Source organism: Siphateles boraxobius, unplaced genomic scaffold (genome assembly GCF_051911475.1).
Source record: "Siphateles boraxobius isolate OS27281-9 unplaced genomic scaffold, OSU_SipBor_1 198, whole genome shotgun sequence".
Classification (NCBI taxonomy): Eukaryota; Metazoa; Chordata; class Actinopteri; order Cypriniformes; family Leuciscidae; genus Siphateles; species Siphateles boraxobius.
Window position 1 is genome coordinate 165,608 of NW_027508808.1, and position 24,297 is coordinate 189,904.

The 24,297-nt window shown below is 38.6% G+C and overlaps 1 protein-coding gene across 2 annotated transcripts in view; it reads left to right on the top strand.

Moving 5' to 3' along the window:
- Positions 1 to 268: 268 nt before the first annotated feature.
- ppp1r37 (protein phosphatase 1, regulatory subunit 37) overlaps positions 269 to 24,297 on the top strand; it is a 52,911-nt gene continuing 28,882 nt past the window's right edge. Inside the window, exon 1 of one of the 2 annotated variants that reach the window (XM_077235545.1) lies at positions 269 to 1,818. In XM_077235545.1, the coding sequence (XP_077091660.1) occupies positions 1,197 to 1,818 (622 nt within the window). In that variant the 5' untranslated portion in view covers positions 269 to 1,196. The remainder of the gene's footprint in view (positions 1,819 to 24,297) is intronic. The other variant, XM_077235546.1, reaches the window with a different exon arrangement.

Here is a 24,297-nt window from a genome sequence, read left to right on the forward strand (position 1 = left end):
ATACATTTTTCTCTGTAACACGCGCCGTAAACCATCCAACGTGACAGCTGTTTGGAAGGGTTCAAACGTCAACTGATTCGTTGAGATTTTTATAGTGATTTATTATAAATGCTAATCTAGATAAACTACAAACGCAATTGCTGCAAATGAAAATCTGCTAAAGAAACACAACACGTGAGCAACTCTGTAATTTTCCCGGCATTTCCCTAATAAATAAAAAACGCTCAAGTTGAAGCACCGAAAGTGCGCCTGCTGAAATCTTCGACAGCGTTTCCAACCGGGGGGATGATGACGTATCTCCGAACAGTCAACAGACACACATACACAGTCGGTCCGGACTGGAGCTTCAACGGGTCCAATATTTTTCTCTTTTTCTGCTCGTCTGTGGGTTTTGGCGATGTGAAAAGCGTCGTTCATACAAGACGGCCGGAATAGAGTGTTTATACGGAGAAAACGAGTACGTTCGTGGCGGTTATTTGGGATGAGCGCGCGCTCCGGACTGTGACGCCTGTGTTTATTCGTGTTCACTGCGACACGGAAAGTGACAGTGCAGGATTCCTTGTCTTGACAGCTTAAAAACACGACTGAAGCGTTAAACATTTAGACATTTAGCCTAAGGAGTCAGTTTTAGTACTTTATTCGTCTTGGTGTAGGACAGCAGGCCAGTCCAGAAAGCCTGGTCTTCATCAGCATACGTTAATCTTCATCATCCCACGGCTTGTTTATACTTGCTTTAAATGCATCTATCAGTTCTTAACTTATTCTTCAACGCGATGAGAGGACATTAACAGTGTTAATGGTTCACAGGGACATTAAAAAATACAATGTTTGCTGAAAATGTTAACATGAAGTGCATCAGAGACTTTTAATGCGGTTAAAACGGATTCAGTTTGATTGTGAAAGATGTTGTAGGTGTTTACAACTTTGATTGGAGCACATAATTGGACATAGATACTGATTTTCCTGATGCGACCCTTAACAATTAAGACTACTGCGATGTATGTAGGCATTTAGGTGCATAAATAAGACAAGTATAAATACACGTTATTCTATGATGTGAACTTTTATTTAGTGATCCACTCACTAAGGATATCTTGAACTGTTTCTCCCTGGAATTGAACTGCATTGTAGGTGTTTTGAGGGAACTTTAGTGTTCGACAGGCAGTGGCGTGCTCCAGCTCCCTGGAAATGAGAAGATGAATTGCGAAGATCAAGCTGTAGATTTGTGCAATGCTATAGATTTGTGCAATGTGCCTGACAACACGGTATCACCAGAGATCCTTGCCCGTGACACGTTGGATGGAGACCAAGGGGAACGGGACACTGCCGTCCTGGCCAGGTTAAAAGACATCCATTTAAAGGATGATGGTTCCACAGAGCTCAAAGCACCGCATAGTAAAAACAATGGATCAATTGCAGTATCCGCCGACCCCTTAAATGGTTCTGCCGGTGACTTTCAACAGAGTTTAAGCAAGTTTGAGGAACCGCCAGTGATCAACTGTTCTGTTGGAGATGCTGGTGATGAAGCAGATGATGGGGAGATGGATATTGGAGTCGATTTAAGTCTCGATGAAAATGGGGTTTTAGAGCTCGAACCAGCGGCCCAGACTCAACGCGAGGAAAGTGCCTCAAGTGTTAACTCTCAAATATCAGTCATAGAACTGCATTCGCAGGAACATAGGGACGACAACATGCCCGTCTCGGCTACAACACCGGACGAGGGAGTTGGGATTAAGCACGGGTCAAAGAGAGTGACCTTTCCATCAGACGAGGACATCGTCTCTGGTGCCGTTGAGCCGAAGGACCCTTGGAGACACGGTAAGTAGATCTTTAAACCTCGTTCAGACTGTCAATCCAAGTCTGATTTTTGTGCATATTCGTTTGGAATCTGAATGTATTTAGCAAGTGTGACTGGCAAAACATCACATGAAATCTGACAAATCCATTTCTAGCTATAGGCCATGGTTTGAAATCCCTTTCAATATAATCTGTTTCAGCCTGTCTTCACCAGCCACTGCAAGTCAACCATTTCCACACACCTAATAAAGCTGCGCCTGCCAACATTTCTGCTTTATTAGACGTAGTAGTCCTGCGTCATTATATTGTAAGAAAACATTGCAAACCCCTTTGTATAGGCCTTCCAAAGAAACCTCATTGTCATAGAAACCTACAAAGATTTTCAGAAAAACGAAAGAGCGCCAAGGTGCACACACACCCGACCAAAACACCTGCGAGACACTGTAGATCTTTGAGAACAGATTTCAATCGGATACACTTATAATCGGATTTGGACAGTGTGAATGTAGCATTGCAGTTCTTGGGCTCAAATATTAAGTCGCATCTCAAATCCAGAGTTCGTCTCCTGTGGCTTGCATTGTTGTCTGAAAGGTTTTGCGTAATTGTGCTCAGACTTTGCTTAGTTGAAGCCAAGGCTTTGAACATGGCTTCTGTTACCTGTCATGCTCCGAGAACGGTGGCTTTTTCCTGAAAGACTCCGTGATCCATGTGACATTTGATCCGTGAGTCCTTCAGGGTCATTCAACGGGCTCCATAACAACTGCAGAAAGCTTCTGCGATCCGTCTCTGAGCCTCAGGCATCGGTCTCACAGATATGGAGAAACCTCTCTAACTCTTCCAGACGGTGTTGTGTAAAGCTCATTCTGAGATCTCAGCATCTTGTAGACCGAGTACCGCTTCATCTCTTGTAAAACACAATGACCCAGGGTACCGCACATTGTTCGGCTTGATTGGCCGCAATGTGTCTGATGTCTTTGAGCCAGCAAAAACATAACAGTCTTGTTCTTTGCTTTCTAGGCCAAAGGTTTTTGAGGTGTGTCTCTGTTTCCCCTGCAGCGAATCTCCTTTGCATATCGCACTGGTCAAGGTGTTGAGTGTGTGTGTGTGTGTGTGTGTGTGTGTCTGTGGAAACTCAACAATTAAATCAACAAAGCCGTCGAGACACAATGAATCTTTGTATCAAGGTTTTGTCTGACAGCTGCTTGTTTGTTTACTTAGTTGTCACATTATAAAGGAAGTTGGAAAGTTCAGCATATTTAAAAATATTTGGTATTGTACTTCGATTAGCCTAGTTTTCATGTTGTAGTCATCTTTTGAAGTCTGTCAAAGACACTTGACTTGAGCTTTAACTAACTGGTATGGTTTATTAATTACAGACATATAATGGTAAACATGTATTTGATTGATTTGCATTCAAATATAGGCTCGACTGCATAAAATCTGAACCCTTATTTTGCTAAAATTTACAAAAACAATATATGCTAACATCATGAACAATACTTTTATAGTATTAATCTTGGTTAATGCTAATTTCTTCTACTGACACATTTTTAACATTTCAGGTTGTTTAAATGAACATTAATGTATTATGGACCAACATGAATTAACAATGAGCAAAAGTAGCCTATTATTTTTTTTTTTTACCATTTATTAATAAATTCTGTAAAAATTGTTTGCTATTAGTCCATGATACGTAATGCATTAACCAAGTTTAATAACTTTAACATTGTTGCAAACAAAGTGTTACATGTACTGTACATTTAAAGGCCTACGTCGTTTAAAAGACCATTAGGAGTGTTTACTAATTTAAAGCAAAAGCATTGTGTAATTTGGTATCTTAGTGTTCATTACTTAAACCTAGTCTTGGAAAAGACAGTTTTATGTCCATTTTAAAGGATCTAGGTGCAGTTATCCCAGGATATTTGTGGTAATAGCCTGTAATGTTTAGGTATCTGATCAGCTAGCACAAAGGTTGCTGGTTAATTTCCAAGTAATGTTGTCTGTGGAGATTTCTCGCAATCCCGATCCTGCTCGGCCACTATTATGACTTTCAGCAGAGCACAGTGTACTTGGTCGCTGTACTCGCAAATATTGCACTTTGAGCAACTACGAGTTAATTGCAATGGAGTAACTATTGTTAGTTTAATTACTCATGTGAGTGAACCCTGATCGCATTAAAGCTGATCTTAGAATGCTAGCTTTTATATCACAGGTGTTGGCAGGTCTTATTTCAGTCTCACATTGTTCTCTTTGTTATTTGGGTATGAGGAAGTAGTTTAAGTGACCTGACTGTACTGTACACTATAGTTTCCTTATATTCTGAGGTTGAACTTCCCACTTTTGTAGCTTGGTTTCCTACACCCTTTCCTCTGACCCAGAGTTTTTGGTCTCAGGGAAACACTAGCTATAGTGTTTGTGTGTCTCCTATCATTGACTTCATGAGAGAGCCAGTGGATCTGAGTTGAAACCAAGCTGTTTGTTCTCTTTTAATTGCGTTTACAATAATGATTTAAAGTTCCCCTGTGGTAAAAATCAAGTTTTTAATCTTGTTTATATGTTAATGTGGTGTTTTTAATATGCTTTAAGACAAACCATGTGTAAATTCATAAGTCAAAACATTTGCGGCGTTTAAACTGCGTTTAAATATGTCATTTTGGTGATCAAAGATGAGTTTTAATGGATAAATTATTGACTACAGGGTGACTTTAATTCACAAATTTTAGGGATGTTTACGGATGTTCTGATAAAAATAATCAGTTATAACTACATTTTTACTCTACCGGTCAAATGTTTGGGGTTTGTAAGAATTTATTATTAAAAAAAAATATATTTATTTTGTCTTTTGTTCTTACTAAGCCTGCATTTACTTGATCTGAAATGCATTTATACAATTTAAGACAACTGTTAACTGTTTCTTTTTGCATTTATTCAAGTGCTTGTGTTGCTTTTTTTTGTAGAAACCATTTGAAAAGGAAATATTTTGTAATAATTATAGGGTAAACGTACCTATTAAGCTCACCAAAATCTACATTGAGACATTTTTTAGTGCACAAGATATTGGTTTTAGTACAAGAAGTTATTTTAAAATAAAATATTAATCTCTCACACTATAATATTTCATTTTATTTTAAATGACAAAAGTATTTCAATTTAGATGTACATCATTAAATATAAAAAGTCTGGCTGTGCTTAATGGGTACATTTTGTACCCTTTAAGCACACCCCTGTTCCCAATAAGCTCACAACATGTTTTATGTTTATTTTAAGCAACCTTTTTAAAGAATAATTGAAAAAAAAATTATTTGAAGGTAGAGAGTCAATCACAGACGCAACAGAACTCTAAAATCAAGCACAGATTTTAAAAGATCAGATCTGGTACTCCACTTGCGTCTAAAGCGCAACTTACGCAACTGGTGGTAATTAAATTAACTGGCGTAAGCTAGTTTCTTTACTTCATAAAGTTTGAAATATGAATATTTTTGTTACACAAACTCATGGCTTTGCTTCAGAAGGCCTTTATTAACCCCCCCGGAGCAGTGTGGAGCACTTTTATGATGGATGGATGCACTTTTATGATGGATGGATGCACTTTTATCATGAAAAATTCACTTTTACGATTGGATGGATGCACTTTTTTGAGCTTCAAACTGATGGTTGCAATTCACTGCCACTTTAAAGCTCGGAAGTGTCAGGGTGTTTATTAATATAACTCCGATTGTATTCTTCTGAAAGAAGAAAGTCATATACACCTATGGCTTGAGGGTGAGTAAATCATGGGGTAATTTTCATTTTAAAGTGAACTCCTTTAAACACCTCTGATTGGCCAATGCGTTCACATGCTCAATATAGCTATGTCTGTGATTGGCTACAATGATCAACACTTCAAAAACATGTCTTCACCTCGTGCTTTTCTTATCAGTGTTTGAAAGCAGGCGTCTATCAGAGGATCCCTAATATATCCACTGATAAACTGATCCGCTGATAGACGCCTGCATTCAAACGCTCCCGTGTGTATGTGTAAGAGCTCTGAAGTCGTTATATTAGAATAAACTATAATTCTGTCTAGATTTTGTCATCTCAAGGCTGTGAAAAAAATAAGTTATTAATTATCTTATAAAGATTAACTTAAAGTGACAACCATCAAGTCTGTTTATAAGGTATTTACATAGACGTTCAATGTGGATGAGCTTAAAGGGAGCACACACTGAGGCTTAATTGGAGCAGCAACAATTTTGAATTAATAAATATTCCGTAAAATTTAAAGGACAATATTTTGCTAAATAAATAATCTAGGTCATGTATCACTTTAATACATATCTTAATATGAACAACTCTTATTTACAATATCTGTGAAATCATACTTTTTCTAATTGATGCCACACTGAAGCTCTGTGATTTTCATTGTAGTGCACCCTTTAAGCTCACCTGATAATAATATGAAATATTATTAAAATTAAAGCAGTGTAAAATCACAGACCATCAATAAACTGTAAATTTATAATATTTTGGATTTAAAAGTACAAGCCATTAATGCCTGTGAAGTAATATATTAGTGTAGCACACAATCTTATACAGCTAGTAAGGTAAACAATGGTCTGATTTGCTTGAAATTACAGGAGGTATGTAGTAACAAACACATCAATTGCTGGATCACTCCTCCATAGGCTTCTAAGGGATTGAAACTTGCCAGCCCCGAAAAGTTATTAAACACATCGTTAAAATACTCCAAGTGACTACAGTGGCTCAATCTTAAGTTTATCAAACGACGAGAATACTTTTTGTGCGCAAAAACAAACACAAATAACGACTTTATTTCAACTAATAATTTCCTTCTCTGTGGGCCTCGAGTCAGTTAGCGTAGTGCTACGTCACTTGTAGGCTCACTATTGGCCGACGCTGGTCGATGCGTGTGACGTACAACAACAGAAGCTTACGCTGTTACACTAGTGAACTCACTCGAAGCCCACAGAGAAGGAAATGAATAGCTGAAATAAAGTCGTTATTTTGGTTTTTTTTTTAGCACAAAAAGTATTCTCGTCGCTTGATACTTAAGATTGAGCCACTGTAGTCACTTGGACTATTTTAACGATGTCTTTAATAACTTTTCGAGGCCTGCAAGTTTCAATCCCTTAGAAGCCTATGGAGGAGTGATCCAGCTCTCAGATTTAATCAAACATATCTTAATTCGTGTTCTGAAGATGAACGAAGGTCTTACGGGGTTGAACAACATGAAGGAGAGTAAATACTGACAGAATTTACATTTTTGGATGAACTATCCCTTTAATTTATGAATGGTTATGTTGTAGTTTCATTTCCATAATTTATATGCATGATGATTTTCTCATGTTATTCACCTAGTTCCTGGATTGGGATGTTTCTAAATGTCCCGAGGCTTATAGGGCAGATATCACTCGTGTCTGATCGATCATTAATCAGGATCCCGGTCTAAAAACCATGTGACAAATCTGCTTCCTGCAACTGCCGCACCCATTTGAGTTTCTACGGTTAATTTATTTTTATTTTATATTATAATAATTTTATGTGAAATAATAGATAATATCTAAAGATATTAGCTTTTTGAATCTGACCATGTCCTGAGGCAGATTTTACACTTTTAAACGCTGCTGATGGTTTCATTCAGGTCCTTTTTGATGTGTCTTAGCTAGAGGGAAAGGGTGTGGGTGTGTTCTCTCTCTTTCTCTCTCTCTTTCGACACACACACCGTGGCACTGCTGTGTGAATGACTTTGAGGTCCGCTGGAATGAGGTGGTGTGAAGATCTATTTTTGAACGTATCGCTCAGATGTTACTGACCCGTGGCGTCACTGAGAGCCACAGCTCGGGCCCCTCGTTCAGATCTGGCACATGGGCTTAAATATCATGCAGTTTTTGAATGATATTTATTGCAAGAATACTTTGGTCAAGTTTGGAAAGCGTTTGTACCGGAGCTTTAGCCTCTTGATTTTAATTAACCGTTTTTTTTTTATTTTTGCTTGGTTTGCTCCATTTTTATGTTTTAATTTTTTTAAAATTTTACTTTTATCTAGATTTATTGGTGTTATTAGTATGTACTTTATCATTTCAGAGCACCTAACAGGCTAATCAGACACATTTGCTCTTTCCAAACAAAGAAAAGATGGAAGATCAAGCCAATGAATTAAAGCATTTCCTCATCATGAATATGAAAATATCACATCCTTTTACCAACCCAAGCGATTGGCCTTCCTTATTATAAAGTCTGACTTTCGTTGTCACTGCAACTTTAGGGCAATAGCAATGAGTTCAAAGAGGTAGGAGGAATAGAAGATTGCTTTCATTTTTTATGCTTTGTTGGTCTGTGAGTTATTGGGAGGCTTACGGAGGAGATTGTTGTTTATGACACAATCTCATTTGGTCTGTGGTATTTCAACTTTGGGAGCAATTTTATGCTGAGTCTGAAACATTGGAGCTTTATTGAAGTTCTAGAACTTTTCGATACATAGCTTTAATGTTAAGGCGTTCTTTATTTATCATTACAGTCACTTTATAAAGATCTTGGGAACTTTTCCCCATGCCTTCATTATTGTGACAAGTGACGACTGTCTCTCAGTTCCATAATTTGTCAAAATGAACAGTTTTGCTCCTAATAAAGGTCTTGCAAAAGTTTATGAAATATGAGACGTGATGTGAGAAGAAAACAGACTTTATTGGACAAATTAGTGTATCTACAGGGCCAAAAGTGTCCATAGTTGAAGAAACGCGTTACCAAAACTAGCTTTTGTGCTGCGTTTTTCGTCAGGCCTTCTGCTCAGAGGAAATGAAGTCAGTGATGTCTAGGCATGTTTTATGGGAAAGGAGGACAGCATGCAGTCTTGCTCAAGTGTGCGAGTGTTTCTGTCTGATACCCCGAGGGGCTTGATTCTGTCTGCTGACAGCACCTCACGTTAATTGCCAACATTTAACTTTTGTTTACATATCATCCTTATCAGACGGCAGTGCAGAGTTTAGCTCGGAGCTACTTGCTGTACTTTACAGTTTGAAGTTTGAGGACTCAAAGTATCTGGATAAACTGAGGCCTAATTATCGTTCTACCAGAAGGATTCACTTCTATAAACTCGTGTGATGTGCCGTCTTGATTAGTGGTTGACCAATATTGTTTTTTTGATGGCTGATGCCGATATATTAGAGAGCAGGGTGGCCGAGATAAAGCCAAAACGTATAGGCCTATATTTTATATTTATTTATTTTACTTAATGTTGAATCAATTAGAAATAAATAATTTGAAAATGAATTAAAATAACTCATACTATACATACTTAGCTACTTATACGTTAGACAGCAACATCTTGATTCTGTGATCCTATTACAGTATTTTTCACAAAAACCCTAACCCCATTTAAGAACTCAAACGTAGTTTGCGGATCGATGGATTTATTTACGGGTTGAACGGAGAGGCTGCACAGTTTGACAAGCGGGTAGCGGCATGGTACACACATTGCAGGTTGATTGCTAATGAATTGTGTTTTTCACACACCTTGTAGAATTGCCAGACCGGTGAAGCCATTTTTACCAGGGCATAAAAAATTGTCTAGCGAGTTTTGCGTCATTTGATCGGCTTTTCTTGATCGGCCTTTACAGAGACCGCCGATCTCACATCCCAAAGCAATTATCGGTCAATCGATCAATCGGAGCACCCAATAATTTTTTATTTTTTAAATAAAGACAAGGTAACACTAATTTTACATACAGCACAAAGTGAGAATGACATGAATATGACACAGTGGCTTTATCTGGATATAGTGCAGCATAGTTTGCAATCAGGGGATTAACCCTCTGAGGTCGACTATTGCGAGAGCGATAGAAAAAAATGTCTTGCTTTTCTTCTTATCAGCAGGCCTGATAGCGGCCAGATTTCCGGCGTACAGACGTGTCTGCGAAAAAAAGCAAAAAAAAAGCAACAGCAAATGAAGCAGAGTTCGACCAATCATAGCGCTGGGTTAATTCCCCAAATAGCAAGCGGGTATGATTGACAGATGCGTAAGGCCTATCATTAAACAGAGACTGAAAATCGACAGCAATAAAGAATCCCGCTCGATCCTCTTCCACTCCCGCGGCCGCCTCTGTCTGAGTTCATGAGCGAGGACAGAAGGCTACAGTAGTCACAGTACTTCTGACTCCTGAAGGTAAACGGGCTGAGGTGGATGTGGAAAGTTTAAATATTGTATTGAGTTAACTTAATCTGGATTCTATTATCACACGGACTGATCGCAATCGCATGGGTTGTCTTAAAATACTCCGTCATTCATGTCACTCAGATAAGATGAAGACATCATACAGCCATGCAAATTATAAAAAGCTTAAGTATTGATGAACAATAAATCTAAATAAAATTAAAATCGCTGTGGCTTACTGATTATGAAAGTGCTGTGATTTGTGGATTAATTTACTGATAAGAGCGAGTCTGCAAACAGGCGTTTATTTATTCATTCTCAGTGTTGAGAAACGTAGCCTGCATGTGTTACGTTATTGTGTTATAATAACTAAAGTACCTAATTATGTTACATAATAATTTTGTATGAAAACTAGCGCGTTACTTGTGGATAAGAAACCGTTGTATCAGTGCTGCCTTCTCTCTCTCTCTCTCTCTCTCTCTCTCTCTCTCTCTCTCTCTCTCTCTCTCTCTCTCTCTCTCTCTCTCTCTCTCTCTCTCTCTCTCTCTCTCTCACAAACACAGAGAGAGAGAGAGATGATAATTGTAAAATGAAAATTGACGAACTGTTTTGTTCTTGGTTATGGTTTTTTTCCTGTCAAAATGCCAGAAAGCATTTTTTATTATCCATCACGTGTTTTTAAAATGCGTTAAATGACGGACGTTTTACTATTAACACAGCCCTATGTCAGATTCTTCTAACATATACTTGATATTCTTTTTAGAATAAGTGATGCTCCAAACCGTGTAGCGCGCGCGCTCGGCAGAGCGCCTGAGGGAGAGAGACCTTGCGTGTGTGTGCGTACCAGTAAACGCTCCCCGTGACGTAAGCAGACCAACTAATCGATAATGACATTCGTTGACAACGATTTTCATAATCGATTATAATCGATTTTATCGATTAGTTGTTGCAGCCCTACAGAAATGTGTCGTTTGCAGAAATGTGCCCCCCACACCCTCCACCCCACTGTCACCTTTTTTACTCTAAGGAGTTTGCAGGTCTGAATATGTATATATAGATAATTTATTTTGTCCTTGTATTCTTTGGGATCCTGTGACACACCTGTGTGAAAGGCTAATTAATATGCAGCTCATTATGTATGTGGCACATTATCCGGCCTTTGTCTTCTCAGGTGTAAACACGCCTCCACGCATATTGCCTTTCCAAACAAAAGTTGTCTTATAAAATTTAAATCAATGTATTGTTTTGTGTAAATGATTAGGCAGGATGATTTTCAGATCATTTTGAAGCAGAAATTCTAGGCAACAATACTCATCAGTCAAAAGTCTTGTAGACACATATGTAGTATGTGTTTTGTGGCCTTATTTCAGACACTTTAAGTTTTTTTAATAACCACGCATAAACATTATTCTCTAAAAAAATACAAACATGTACATACATGTTGCTCACAACGGTAGCCTCGCTTGTGCTATATAGAGTGTAATTACACCTTTGCCATGAACATGTTTATAAATAACTGAAAAGAGCACAAATGTCAGAGCATGTCAGAACACCTCAAGGACCCCAAAAACTCCTTAGACCTCAGAGGGTTAAAGTTTGTTGATCGTAAAGCTGAACTCTCCATTTCGCATTCAGTTCATATGGACCGACCATCACACACAAAGTAGCCTTAAACTGATCATGCTGGCTACAAACGCACACCTCACAGATGGATTCGACAAAGTGGGTGAGGTTTAAAATGATATAAATGCATAATTGCTGTATGTATGCTGATGGTATGAGAAAGTATTAGTGTTTGCCACTTTGCCTTTCTATTACTAATAAAGCAAATGCTACTTTTTTGTGTACCGTTTACTTTCGTTTACCATTTTTTTTGTTTAGCTGTTCAATTAAAGGGTTAGTTCAACCAAAGATTTGTCATTAAGTACTCACCTTCATATCATTCCAATCAAAACCTGTAAGAATTTCATTCATCTTCAGAACATAAATGAAAATATTTTTAATGAAATCTGAGAGATTTCTTTCCCGATCCATTTATGTATTTTTTTGAAGCGTCAAAGTAGTAGTTGAGTTGACTGTCAATGGAGGGACAAAAATATCTTCCTTTGGGATATATTGGTCGACCACTAGTCTTGATCTCTCAAATGCCTGAGGGGAATGCATGCTTTTGTCTATTTAAATATACAATTTTGACCGTGAGGGTCCTTAAAATGTGTTTTTAAAACACTTTTGCAATTGACTGAGTGAATTGACTGGACTAAGTGTAATATTTACTGATGTTTAATATTTACTTATTTCTCATAAGTCTATAATGTATGTAAATAATGTCTCTCCCAAAGCACCTTGAGATTTGCACTTTAATTTTGTTGTACAATGACAAAAAAAGCATTCTGATTCTGAGAAGTTGGGCTATATTTAAATTGACATGTCAATTTTGCTATGTTTAAATCAGAAAATGTAGTAATTAAAGATTTTCAAGAGAACTTTGTTACTCTAGCTAAACTTTAAACAATTCCAATATATTCATTTTCTTGTTTTTTTATTGCATGCATGTATCCCTTTTTTATTTTGAGTAGCTTTGATGTTGAAAATTGAATATTTTAGTAGCATTATCTTTTATAGTATTTGTATTTTTTAATTATTTGAGCTGGATCAAAATGGTCTCTGGCTTTGTTTCCTCAATTATTAATCTTTGTCAAACAAAAATATATTACGCAGTAAAAGCTACAATATGTAACTTTTTTCACCGCTAGGGGTCGCTAACCTCTTACAGTAACAAAGGCGTATATTGATGACGCAGTGAATAAGCGGAATCATGGAACTTGCTGTCATGCCGATGGATCTAATAATGTTTATGTATGAGTGAATACATTCATGTTTTTAACATGACTGTGGTATGAAGCAGGGCGCGATTGCTAATGAGAGAGAGATATCAGCGCCACACGCGAGTCACGCGCATAGAAAGGAGTTTCACATTTCATTCTACCGAATTTACCCGCAAGTGCTGGATTAATACTTACACAGGTCACTTTATAATGTTGTTCTATGTGTTAGTTCGTTGCTAGATCAATTCATCATATTCTAACATTTCATCATGTTGAGCTATATAACATTGATTCGTTTTATGTACATTTGCTCACCTGTCTAATAAAGTACATGCAAGAGTGGCGTTTCTATGAAGTCGAAGTTTGTCGTGGAGCTCTCGGCTTCTCCGAAACGCCATGCCCCTATTGATCTTCGTTTTTATTTCTCCTTTTGTCCCGAGTCTGCTTCCGATGGTCCATAATGTTTGAACTAAACCGCAACCGTGTGAGCATGCCGCTAGACATAACGCAGTTGTCCACATCTGTCGCCATGGTTACTATGGGAGTACTATTGGAAACCAGGGATAGCGTGGATATTACGTCATATTGACAGGCGACAAGGGACGGGCATATTTAAAATTGTGACTTTCTCTGAATTTACAGATTCTTGGAAACATATAGGATAATGTAAGTACACAATTGAAAGAAATATATAACACTGTGCAAGTGTTTTTTGGGTATTTTGATATAAAATTCTTACATATTGTACCTTTAATATTCAGAAGCTTCAAGGCAAGGAAGTAGACTATTCCAGAGAATTTCAGGGATGTATTTCACAGGAAAGTGGCACAATTCATTCACACTGGCCATTGGTATTCTGTGGTTAGCTTTAACTGCTTGCTCCAGGGCAAGATTTTTGTGTTGTAAAGTTGTCATCAATATGCATTTAACATTCCTGTCAATGACCTTCAAAAGCATAGGGTTTGGTGTAAATGTACTGATTTTGTTGAACCCGATCATATTTCCAAGTGATCGACACCTCTGCTCAGAAAGAAAAAGGTGCGCAGTGTATTCAGAATGCCTTTACAATTTACAAGCTCTTCCAGTTCTCTAATGTTTGCTGCTTTTACATCAATGGTGTACTTGCAAGTATGCGTTTGAATGGATTGGATAGTGTGGTGGGATTTCAAGAGATTTGCAAAGAATTTAGTTTTACTCCCTTTTTGAATTGTGCTATAAAATGTTTCCAAACTTTAGAGTTCATATTGTTTTTTGTCACTGATGTACTTGATGTAATGTTTTGCATTACATCAGGTTACTAAAATTACTCTAGGAATTAGGGCTGCACAATACAATGGTCTGATACTGAGCTCAGCTTCATCTCGAAGAGCTCAGTGGGACTCGCAGCTCGACCGATCCACCTTGACTGAATCTGCATAATACAGGATTTTTAGTCGTTTCTGCGGATCCATTAGGAGTGGGAATCTCCCAAGCACCTCACGAGCTGCGATACGATAAAACGATTTTTGATGCATCTTTTTTTTCTTTTTTCTATACAGATTTTCTTTTTTCTCATTGTGTGACTACTTGGTACTTTTAAAACAAAGTATTTGTAATGATCCATAATGAATTTACTTCCAATATATTTGATTAATTAAACAGGTTTTCCTGGTTTCCACATCGGCGATTTTCTTTTTTTTAAATCTGACACGTGGTTTATTCTGCAGAATTCTGCGCCGAATTATAATGCTTCCAATTCGATCTTGCGGCGAAATTATTAATTCTGCGGTGAATTCAAACACTTTATCACTGGATCTCCCAGCGCTGTGTTGCGTGATTGAGATCAGCCCACGAGTAAACCTGTTCTGAGCTTACGACTGTCCAGGCGCCATTTGCGTTACGTCAACATTACGTTATCAATTAGCATTTAGAAAATCTGTAGTTTCGATTCAGAATCGTCCGCATCCCGATGCATCTAAGAATCGATTTTTCCTAAGATCCATGCGAACTGGAGTCATTTTGATAACGTTTTATCTATGGGGTAAAGGGAAGTGGATGTGGAGATCATTAACTGCAGATCTGAATTGTACAAAAACATACGATTATTGGAGAAAGTAAAAGTGAAGGTCCACCCCTAAACATACCCGTCACTGGCGTGTGTTTATATCGTATGAAAACATGAATTATCCATCAATTCGACAAAACTTAAAATAGTTATGATTTGCCATGAGATTGTGTTGGTTGTACAGTTTTCTGAAATAGAAATAAAGTGCAGAAACGGTGAGCAAAGTTTGAATGTGTTTAATGTTTAACCTCGATATATTCCAGTGTATATAATAATCCTCACATCGCCTATGGAAAGCACAGCAGTTTCAGAGGCTGGATGAGGCGATCAGGCACTAAAAATACAGACTTTTTTTCTAAAACTCTGGCTTTCAGATGAAGCATTTACTGCTGAACACCGAGCCGTGCCACACTGACAAGCTGCGCATAAAACAAGGTTTAGACTTTTGCCAAGTCGCGAGCGGTTTCATTCCGATTAATCGTGTAGCCTTACTAAGAATTGTTTCAGATATTATGTGCTAGTTTTAAATTAAATTTCTCTGAGATTTTTAGAGCTATTTAACCAACTCATGGCAAGGTGAATTTGAGTAGATGCATGAAGTCAGTTGACGTGTTCTTTTAGATATAAATTTCAATTCAGGTTATTTACTATATTTAAATTAAATCAGCTTTGAATCAGTCATTGGCATCATTCATCAAAAACTCTTTAGTTACCAATATTATTCAAATATCTTTTTTGTCTCACTGAAGAAAGTAAGTCATAGGTTATGACATGACTATAACATAACTATCACTATAAACTCATGTTTCTGCACGTTTTGCTAGGACTGTGTACTGCAGTACCAGTCTCTGTGCATTGATCTAATTGTAATCAGTTTTAATCTGAAGAAGCAGTCTTTAATTTACAAGTCTGGCCAGCTCAGCAACACACTCCAGTAAGTGTTCTCCATCGGCCCTGTTGGAAAGACGCCATTCAGAGGAATGCAAACCACAGGTTTCCCCAAAGACTGTTTGCTGATAGACAGTTCTTCATTAATTCACCCCACTCTCGTGATACCATAATCTATATACGTAGTGGATGTACCATTAGGAACGGAGATACTGTGATACTTTAGTGTTGTGGTTATCACAGTATCACCGCCACATTTTCAAATGCAATTTAGAAATATTACCACTGAGCAAAACAAATGTTTTGCTCATTGTTAGTTCATGTTAGTTAATGCATTAACTAATTAACCTTATTGTAAAGTGTTACCAATCTTTAAATTAACCAAAAACTTTTGTAATGTGACTAACTGTTTTGTCTTTACGACTTTGCAGTTTTTGTTGTAATTATTTAGCATTGGTTTGGTAGGCCTATTGCTTATTAAAAACTGGAGAGACTGGCTTATAGAAGTATTGCTGAAACTCCAGAAGACGTTCCTGAGCTCCGCTCATGGAGAATGAGCCATTGAAAATCTTTTAGAGCAGACTTTAGTTTAATTAGACTGCCTGAGGAGAAGTTGAAAGACATACGATGCACTCTAACTGAATCGTCTCATTCGTTCATGTATTTATTTTTATTTATAGCCCATGTAAAGTGACTGGTCATGATTAGTCTGCAGCTTATTAGATGAAAGCAAGCGTGGAAGGACTGCATCCAAACGGGTAATTATCATTAGAGTCATCAACCAGCACATCATCACATGGTCACTGGTGCTCTGTGGTGTTTATACGTTTGTGTGTGCAAAAAACCAACAACAGAGACTCTATAACACCTTGACTATGTGAGTCTTTCTCTTGAATTCAGTGTTTTTATTTTTCTGCATATACAAAGAATATTTCAGCCTAATGACTGATATTTTCCTCCTCAATATTTCAACCTAATGACCTCATGCTCAATAATTAGGGATGCTCTGATCAGGATTTTTGCAGCCCATACCAACTATTGATTTCTTGTCATCATGATCAGCCTATCACACTGAAGGCATTTTAAATGATTTCTCATCTAAGTGGCATACTTAAAGTTATGGCATCAAGGTGTATGAAGTACATGGTCTCAACTGATAGAAATCCTTTCAAATTTTGAAGAAAATTTATTTTTATCATGTTCAGAGGTTCTTGTGCTGTGCTTAGACCCCTAAAAAAAAAAAATATTTATAAAAATTTGTTGTTATTTGTGCTTGATATGAAGTATATATGACCGGTCATAAAATCAAGTTTGGGCTTGTTCACAATCATGTCAACTGCATCTGAGCCAACTATTGTGTTTTACACAAGTGTTTTACTGAACATAAGAACTACTTAGGCTACATGTGAAAAAGGCCACAAAGCATAACATAGTTATACACTGAATAAATAAGAAGTTCCTGGTTGATGAGTGCTGATCTTCCAGCACTGTTTCAGCTGTGCACTCCTGTTTTATGTCACATAGTAAATCAAGACCTGTCAATCTGTGCGATCAATCCAAGCACAGCTGTAAAACAGTGTCCGATTGGTCTCTGTACATCGTCCCTACCTACATTTGTAGTAAAGAAATTCAGTAAAATGACTGAAGAATGCTTGAACAGAAACACAAGATTGAGTATTCCTATTGAACCTTCAGTCCTGCAAAGCTTGCATTGTGATTGTTTACTGTAAACATGTTTCCTGTTCATTTATACACGTATGCGGTGCATGTATGTGTTTGTATGCGGTAATCAACAGCATGCACAGCTGGTTTACAGGGTAAAAATAAACCAGAATTTTAACTTTTGTGTCTCTTTGGTCACAGACTACTCGTCTAGTCGACTTTAATGTCGCTTAAGCTTGACATCGACTAGTCTCTGTTCATGGCCTATAGAGGGCGCAACAGGATAAGAAATATTTGAAGTCCACTTTTACGCACCATTTCCAAAAAGTGGCAATTAAATGCATACTCGGAGTGCGCTCCACAAGTTGATTATAGTTGATTATACCATCTCGATACTCAATTTATCGGGTGAATGCACGTTTTAAACTGTTTATTGTACACGCAAATTAATCGCCGTTCTAAACTAATGCGCTGCTGCATTGTTCGATACAAATCGCAATACTAAGCTCTCTATACGATAGCTACTATTGCGATATTCTAAACGCTTTACATAATCATACTTCTAAACTAAATGTGATCTGAAATGTGTGTTTGTGCTTTCACTCTGAGGAGTGCCGTTCCAGCGCTTCAGATGATCAGTGTTATCAATCACAGTTCTAATCGCAAGAAAGCATCAAATTGACGATTCCCAAACTGCAAACAGCTAGTTCATCCAAAAATTTAAATTCTGCATTTACTAACTCTCATGTTGTTTTCATGCGTCATGCAAGCGAATCATATGAACATTGAGTCTGCTCTTTAAATGACTTAAAATTTTTTATATATATATATATATTTTATATTAAGTGGGTTATGTTAAGCATTTTTTTATTCTTTTTTCTGATATCTGCCTCTAATGTTAAAGTTTTTTTGTGCCAAAACAGTTGTCATGTAATAGGTTTTGGTGCTTCCTTTTGTTTTAAGATTTCAGTCGCCTACTTTTATGTTATGATTAATGTATTTGCATAACAAATAACACTGTAGTATCACCGCAGGGCAAATGCAAGCGAATGTTCACACTGTAGGGCCCTGATATTTTAGCTTAAACCATATTGCAATCTGTATGTGTCACCTCAAAACAATAAGTATGAATGTATGACGTCATATGACTTTAGACGGCGCTTAGAAGGTCTAGACCGCGTGGGTGTGTGTGTGTGTGTGTTCGTGTTACACAAAGGCCCTTCTGAGAGCGCTCAAGAATCACAGTGTACACACACTGATCTCTTCCCAGACTCAATGAGGACAGATCCGTTTGCTCTCTCGTAGGACTGTGCGATTTCGTATTTTGATATCGGCTTGGCTTCTAACGATTATGAAAACCAGATTTCCATTACACGAGAGTAGATGGTAAAACTTCATGCTGATTTGTACTCAGCTTTCGCCAAGATAAGCACCAACTAAGACGTAGCTTTAAAGTAACCTATGCTTCTCCATCCATTTACGCTTCTTTCCATATGGTGATGTAAATCTCCTTCTGTCTGGTGTTAACACGCGTCAGCACACACAACGGCTGCAACCACAGTGCGGTCCCCCCATGACAACCGTCTGGATTGAGCTGAGTAGGGGACATCTCTAGGGTCTTCAAGTGAGCACCTTCCGTCCTCAGTGTTTCGTCGACTAGCCCACGACACCTCAAGAGGGCTCGACAGTGACTCTGGCGTCCCAGAGTCACCCCCCTCCGTCCCCCACTCAACTCAGCCCAGCTTACTGACCTTTACCTCCCTCCTACTCCTGAGGTTGCTTCTTCCTCACAGTTCACATGTGACCTAACCACAGTCTCTCACAATCTCTCCACAACCCGACCATATGCGCCAACCCGTTTGACTAAGGCTGTCGAGCCCCACTGTCGTCATTAAAGCAGGTTCAGTGGCAACGTTTCCGTATGGCATACTACCGCAAAACACAATATCTGTCCAAACACCAATCCTCATTCACTCAAAATACACAGGAACATAATATTACAGTGCATACTATATAAATAAACCAACAGACTCTTAGAGTTTTCAAGAATTTTTCGAAACCGTAGCATGGCGGCCTGTACACAGCCAGCCAGAATCTTTCCGTCTCAACCACAGCCAGTTGCTGCTCCTTTCTGCTGCTTCAGATAAGTTATTTACTGTGCGACACAACTCTTGGCCACTGAATCCGACGTCTCTGAGGAACCGGGTTGTAGAGTGTGCCACAAAACCTCGACAACCCACTTCCACAGAACAATATCTGGTCGGAGGTTAGTAGTGGCAATCTCAGGTGGAAAAATAAGCCGTTGATCAAGATCAGCCAGCATCTTCCAGTCCCTAGCAGCTTCCAGTTGTCCTGGACGAGAAGTGGTTTTAATACCCTTTCTTGGTGGTTGCTCGCCTGGGCGGAGCAATATTGTCTTCTGTGTGTAAGTTTTTGCTAGAACAGGTGGCAACTTACATCCTGTCAAAATGTGCCTTAATGTGGCAGGTGATAAACACAAAGGACAAGAGGATCCTCTCCTACCCAAAGGTTTAGGTTCTGTGGTGATGGGAGAACATCATATGTTGACCTGATAAAGAAAACGGATCCTACTCTCTTCCATTGACCAAAGGTCTTGCCAGCCCATCTTGTGTTGTTCCACACTGTCCCATCTCATCCAATCTCCCTGCTTGGCCTGGGAAATGGCCTTTATACCTCTCATCCTCTCCTCCTGCTTTCGCACCTCGTTGACTACCAGCTTCCTCCTTTGAGCTGGGCCTGCCTTGTGCCATTTAGGAGGAGCTAAACTGAGCCCAAAACCCACTCTTCCATGCTGTACCTCTCCCATGATATCCCCAATTTGAAGGGCAGCCTTTGCCTCTACTACAGATTTCTTTGCTGACCACTTTCTACCAGTTTTTAACGCAGGTCCTGCCTCCCTTACACATTTGTCGCGTGACTCTACTATAATATCAAGATAATCAAGTTAATCATGTCCCACGCACCTTTCTTTCCTTCACAGCGGTGGGCTTTCTTTCCTCCCAAAGTCAAACTTAACATCCAAATCAGTCGAACAAGTGAGTGATTTAAAATGCAGTCTATTGTTGCTAAACTGTGGGACATGCTTGATATTAAATAGTGTTATTAAAAGCGCAGTAAGCCCCGTCAACACAGTCGGTTATGCCTTAAGTAAATGTAAACATTTGAGAAAGCGTATTCGAAACGCGTGTGTAACAGTATATTGGATCCGTGCAGCTCTTAAAGTGACCGTAGCCTGCAACATGACTGCTGCAGTCATTAATGTTAATCAAACGAGAAAAGACAAAGGTAAAATCTCTCGCTGCTCTTGAATGAATATTTTTTGTAGTTTTAAATGAGGATTAGTCTATATTTAATGTATATAGCACAGCAGTGTTATTTTACATTGGATTTCTTTATTCGGTAACACTTTAGAATGGGGAATACATAGTTACTATTAAATATGACTTTTGCCTCAATAAACTCCTTATTTATTGCTTATTAATAGTTAGTAAGGTAGTTTTTTTTTTGCATTTAAGTTTAGGTATTAGGTAGGGCTGGGCGATACGGCCTAAAAAAAAATCCCTGATTTTTTTCACAAATCCGATTTAAATCAATTCCTACCCCAACCCCCCAAATTAAATTCAATCTGCAGATGACAAAGAAATTGTTCAAAACAAGTTTTAACTTTTTTTTTTGTTGATTTTCCCTTCTGGGATTTGACCTGGATTTACCCCTGGGGGTTAAAGTGCAATCAGAAACAACAAGCCAACAAGACAAGATGGCAGGCCCTGCCTTTGTAAACAGTGAAAATGTAACATAACATAACGTAACATAACATAAAATGGGTGGATTGGGATTGAGGGGATGTAAAAAAACAACAACAAAAAAACACTTGTATCACAATAAGTGTGTTGTGATTGTCAAAACATTTGGTTACTAAACAGAATTTTATTAAGTTTAGTACAACTACAGATGCACCGATTAAAATTTTCTAGGTTCCGATTTTTCATGAGTTTGGCCCGCCGATACCGATTTTAGCCGATTCCGATTACATTTTTTTCTAACCACTTTACAGCAAACACAAATATTTATTTTCTTTCTTTTCTTTAATAGAACATGGAACATTTTTGGACAAAATAAATAAAATTGAACTATATGAATTATTACTCCTGGTGTGGGAAATTCACACATGTAAGTGCAGTATTATGGTATGGAAGAACCATTTTCAATTCCTATATTCAACTATACAAAAATGTCATATATTTACTTATTTAGGAAACTAAACTTCTGTATGAAAACAGGTAATGGCAATAATATATAAATAGCAAAATATATATATATATATATATATATAGCCTTGCAGTATAAAGATATTTCTACACACACACACACACACACACACACACACACACACACACACACACACACACAAAGACACAGGCTTATTGCAATCACTAATACATCAATGGCAAGTTTTATTTCGCAAACAGTTCTTCTCTCATCTGCCACATGTCCAGCCAGGCTAAACAAGCGCTAAGCTTGGGCAAGTGAAGCAAATGCAGGGAAACGATTGGGAAATAATAAAAATAATTTCTTTTCTGACATAGCCTTCTCCAGTTCTTGTTAAAACACACCAGACATGCACTGGGCTCTTTTTGGGTGAAATCATATTTATTTTGTCCAACAAAAGTGTGCTTTCACTGTAATTGAGCGCGAGCAGCGTAGCAAAAATAGACTCTGCGCCGAAACCCCGCTTCCGTGCTGGTCTCGCGATGCTCCTGCTCGACGGTGCTGATCCACTTGTCCGTGCGACAGTTCTGTCGCGTTGCGCTCCGCTTTATTCCTATGGGTGACGTCACGCGAAGCATTCTGGGAAGGTGGCGCTTCATTTGAAAAATTGTCGCGCGTCAAAAAGCTGGCCGATGCCCATCTTTATGCAAATGAGTCTATCCAATAGAAGTAGAGCACATGGAGACGGGGGGAAGTCTCTCGCAGGTCCTCTGTTCTGATACGCAACATGTCCCGCTCGGTCAAAACCAGGCCCATAGCGGTAAACAGAGGAACGCCCATCAATGTACTAATGTGGGGGAGGCGTCAAGACACCACGCGACAGTCGTGTCGGACCAGTGTTGCCAGATGTACGATAATTATTGTATTTGTACGATAATTTTGACCTCTCTACGATGTACGATCAATGAAAAAATCTCATAATGTACGATAATTTCAGAGTTTTCAGTCGTTCGTCCAAACACCCATCCTACCGCTTCTCTCTCTGACCCAGAATCATTTCGCAAGCTCGCCTGCCTGCACGCAAGCACACACACACACACACACACAGGCACCACACGGTGTCGCCCGGCCAGCACGTCAACACTACCCCCCCCCCCCCCCCCACCCCCACCCCCACCCAATCATCAAAACCAAACAATCCATCCTACATGTTGGGATAAATAGCTGTATTCTGCACGTTTACGTCGTGTACGATAATTTTACAATAAATACGATAATTTTGAACTACTGGTACTATAATTGGACATTCCCAATCTGGCAACACTGTGTCGGACAAGTGGATCAGCACTGCTCCTGCTCTCGGTGTGAATGCACTCATTGATTAACATGCACGCCGGGGAAAAAAACGCGCTGCTCACGCTTGCGGTGTGAACCGGACGAAATTCATGAGGTTTCCTGTGAGTTCCGTGTGCACGTGTGATGCTGATGTTGCGCGATGTTAATAATGCGGCGCCCGACTGAGTTTGACAGGCAAAAAATCGGAATATATCAGACTGACCAGCCGGTCGCCGGTCATGGCCGATCACGTGAAAATCGTCTGATTCCGATCACCAGCCGATCAATCGGTGCATCTCTAGTGACAACACAATGTTTATATTGTACAATGACTGGTATGCTACTGTTTTTATTATTGCTTGACACAAATTTCACAATTTCAGTTCAAGTGATTTGATTCTGATCTTGATTCAATATCGATTCCTTTGGATAAATATTAGGTACAGTAGATATGTTAATGTGTTATGTAATAATAACATCTCAAATTAAATATAATGTGTTTTTTATTAAAAAAAGTTATAATATTTTAAAGGTGCTCTAAGCGATGTTGGGTGACGTCACTTGTTGACGTTTGAAGTATTGTCAAACAAAATGGAGGCTAGCTAGACCCTCCCTCCTCCTCATCCGCGCACTAACCCCCCCCCCCCCCCCCCCCCCCCAAAAAAAAAATCCTCTTGTCGGTTATTGGCTGGAACAGTTATGTTTCGTGGTGCGGGTTAGCCCAGTTTGTTTTTGTTGCTGTTTGTGGAGCCTGGGGTGTCTGCAGAGACCGCGTTTTTTAACAGTGTGTTCAGGGGACAGGCAGCTAGCAGATAGCGAGGAGATGTTTGCTGTATGTGACAAAAAATGTTTTGGCCTAAAAAAATGCGTAGCATCGCTTTTAGAGCACCTTTAATGATATAGGTAAAAATATTAAAAAAAATATATATTTATCATATTTGGCAAAATACTCCTCTCTAAAGCAATTGTTTTAAGCCCAACTAACGTGCTATGGTCATTAAATGGCTTTCCTGAGGCTAATGTTAACGTTACGTGACACATTGTTCTCCAGCTGTTTTATGGACCTCTTTCCGCGGTTGAAATATACACTGATCCATTTTATTACATTTTGGTAAGTTGAACTGTATCTTTCAAATTGCCTATTGATTATTCGTGTTTATTTACTGTTAACTAGTAATAAAGAGTAACAGAAGATCGGTTCACGTGCCGCTTGAACTGAGATCTGTCAGCGATCACTCACGTTACTTTTACAAGCGCTGATACGGTGTTTATTGTTTGAAAGTTGTAATTAAATTGACAGAATCTGAGAGCTGAGAATTTGTTTCATGTCATCAATAGTAACCTTCTCTGTCTTGTCTGTCGGTGTC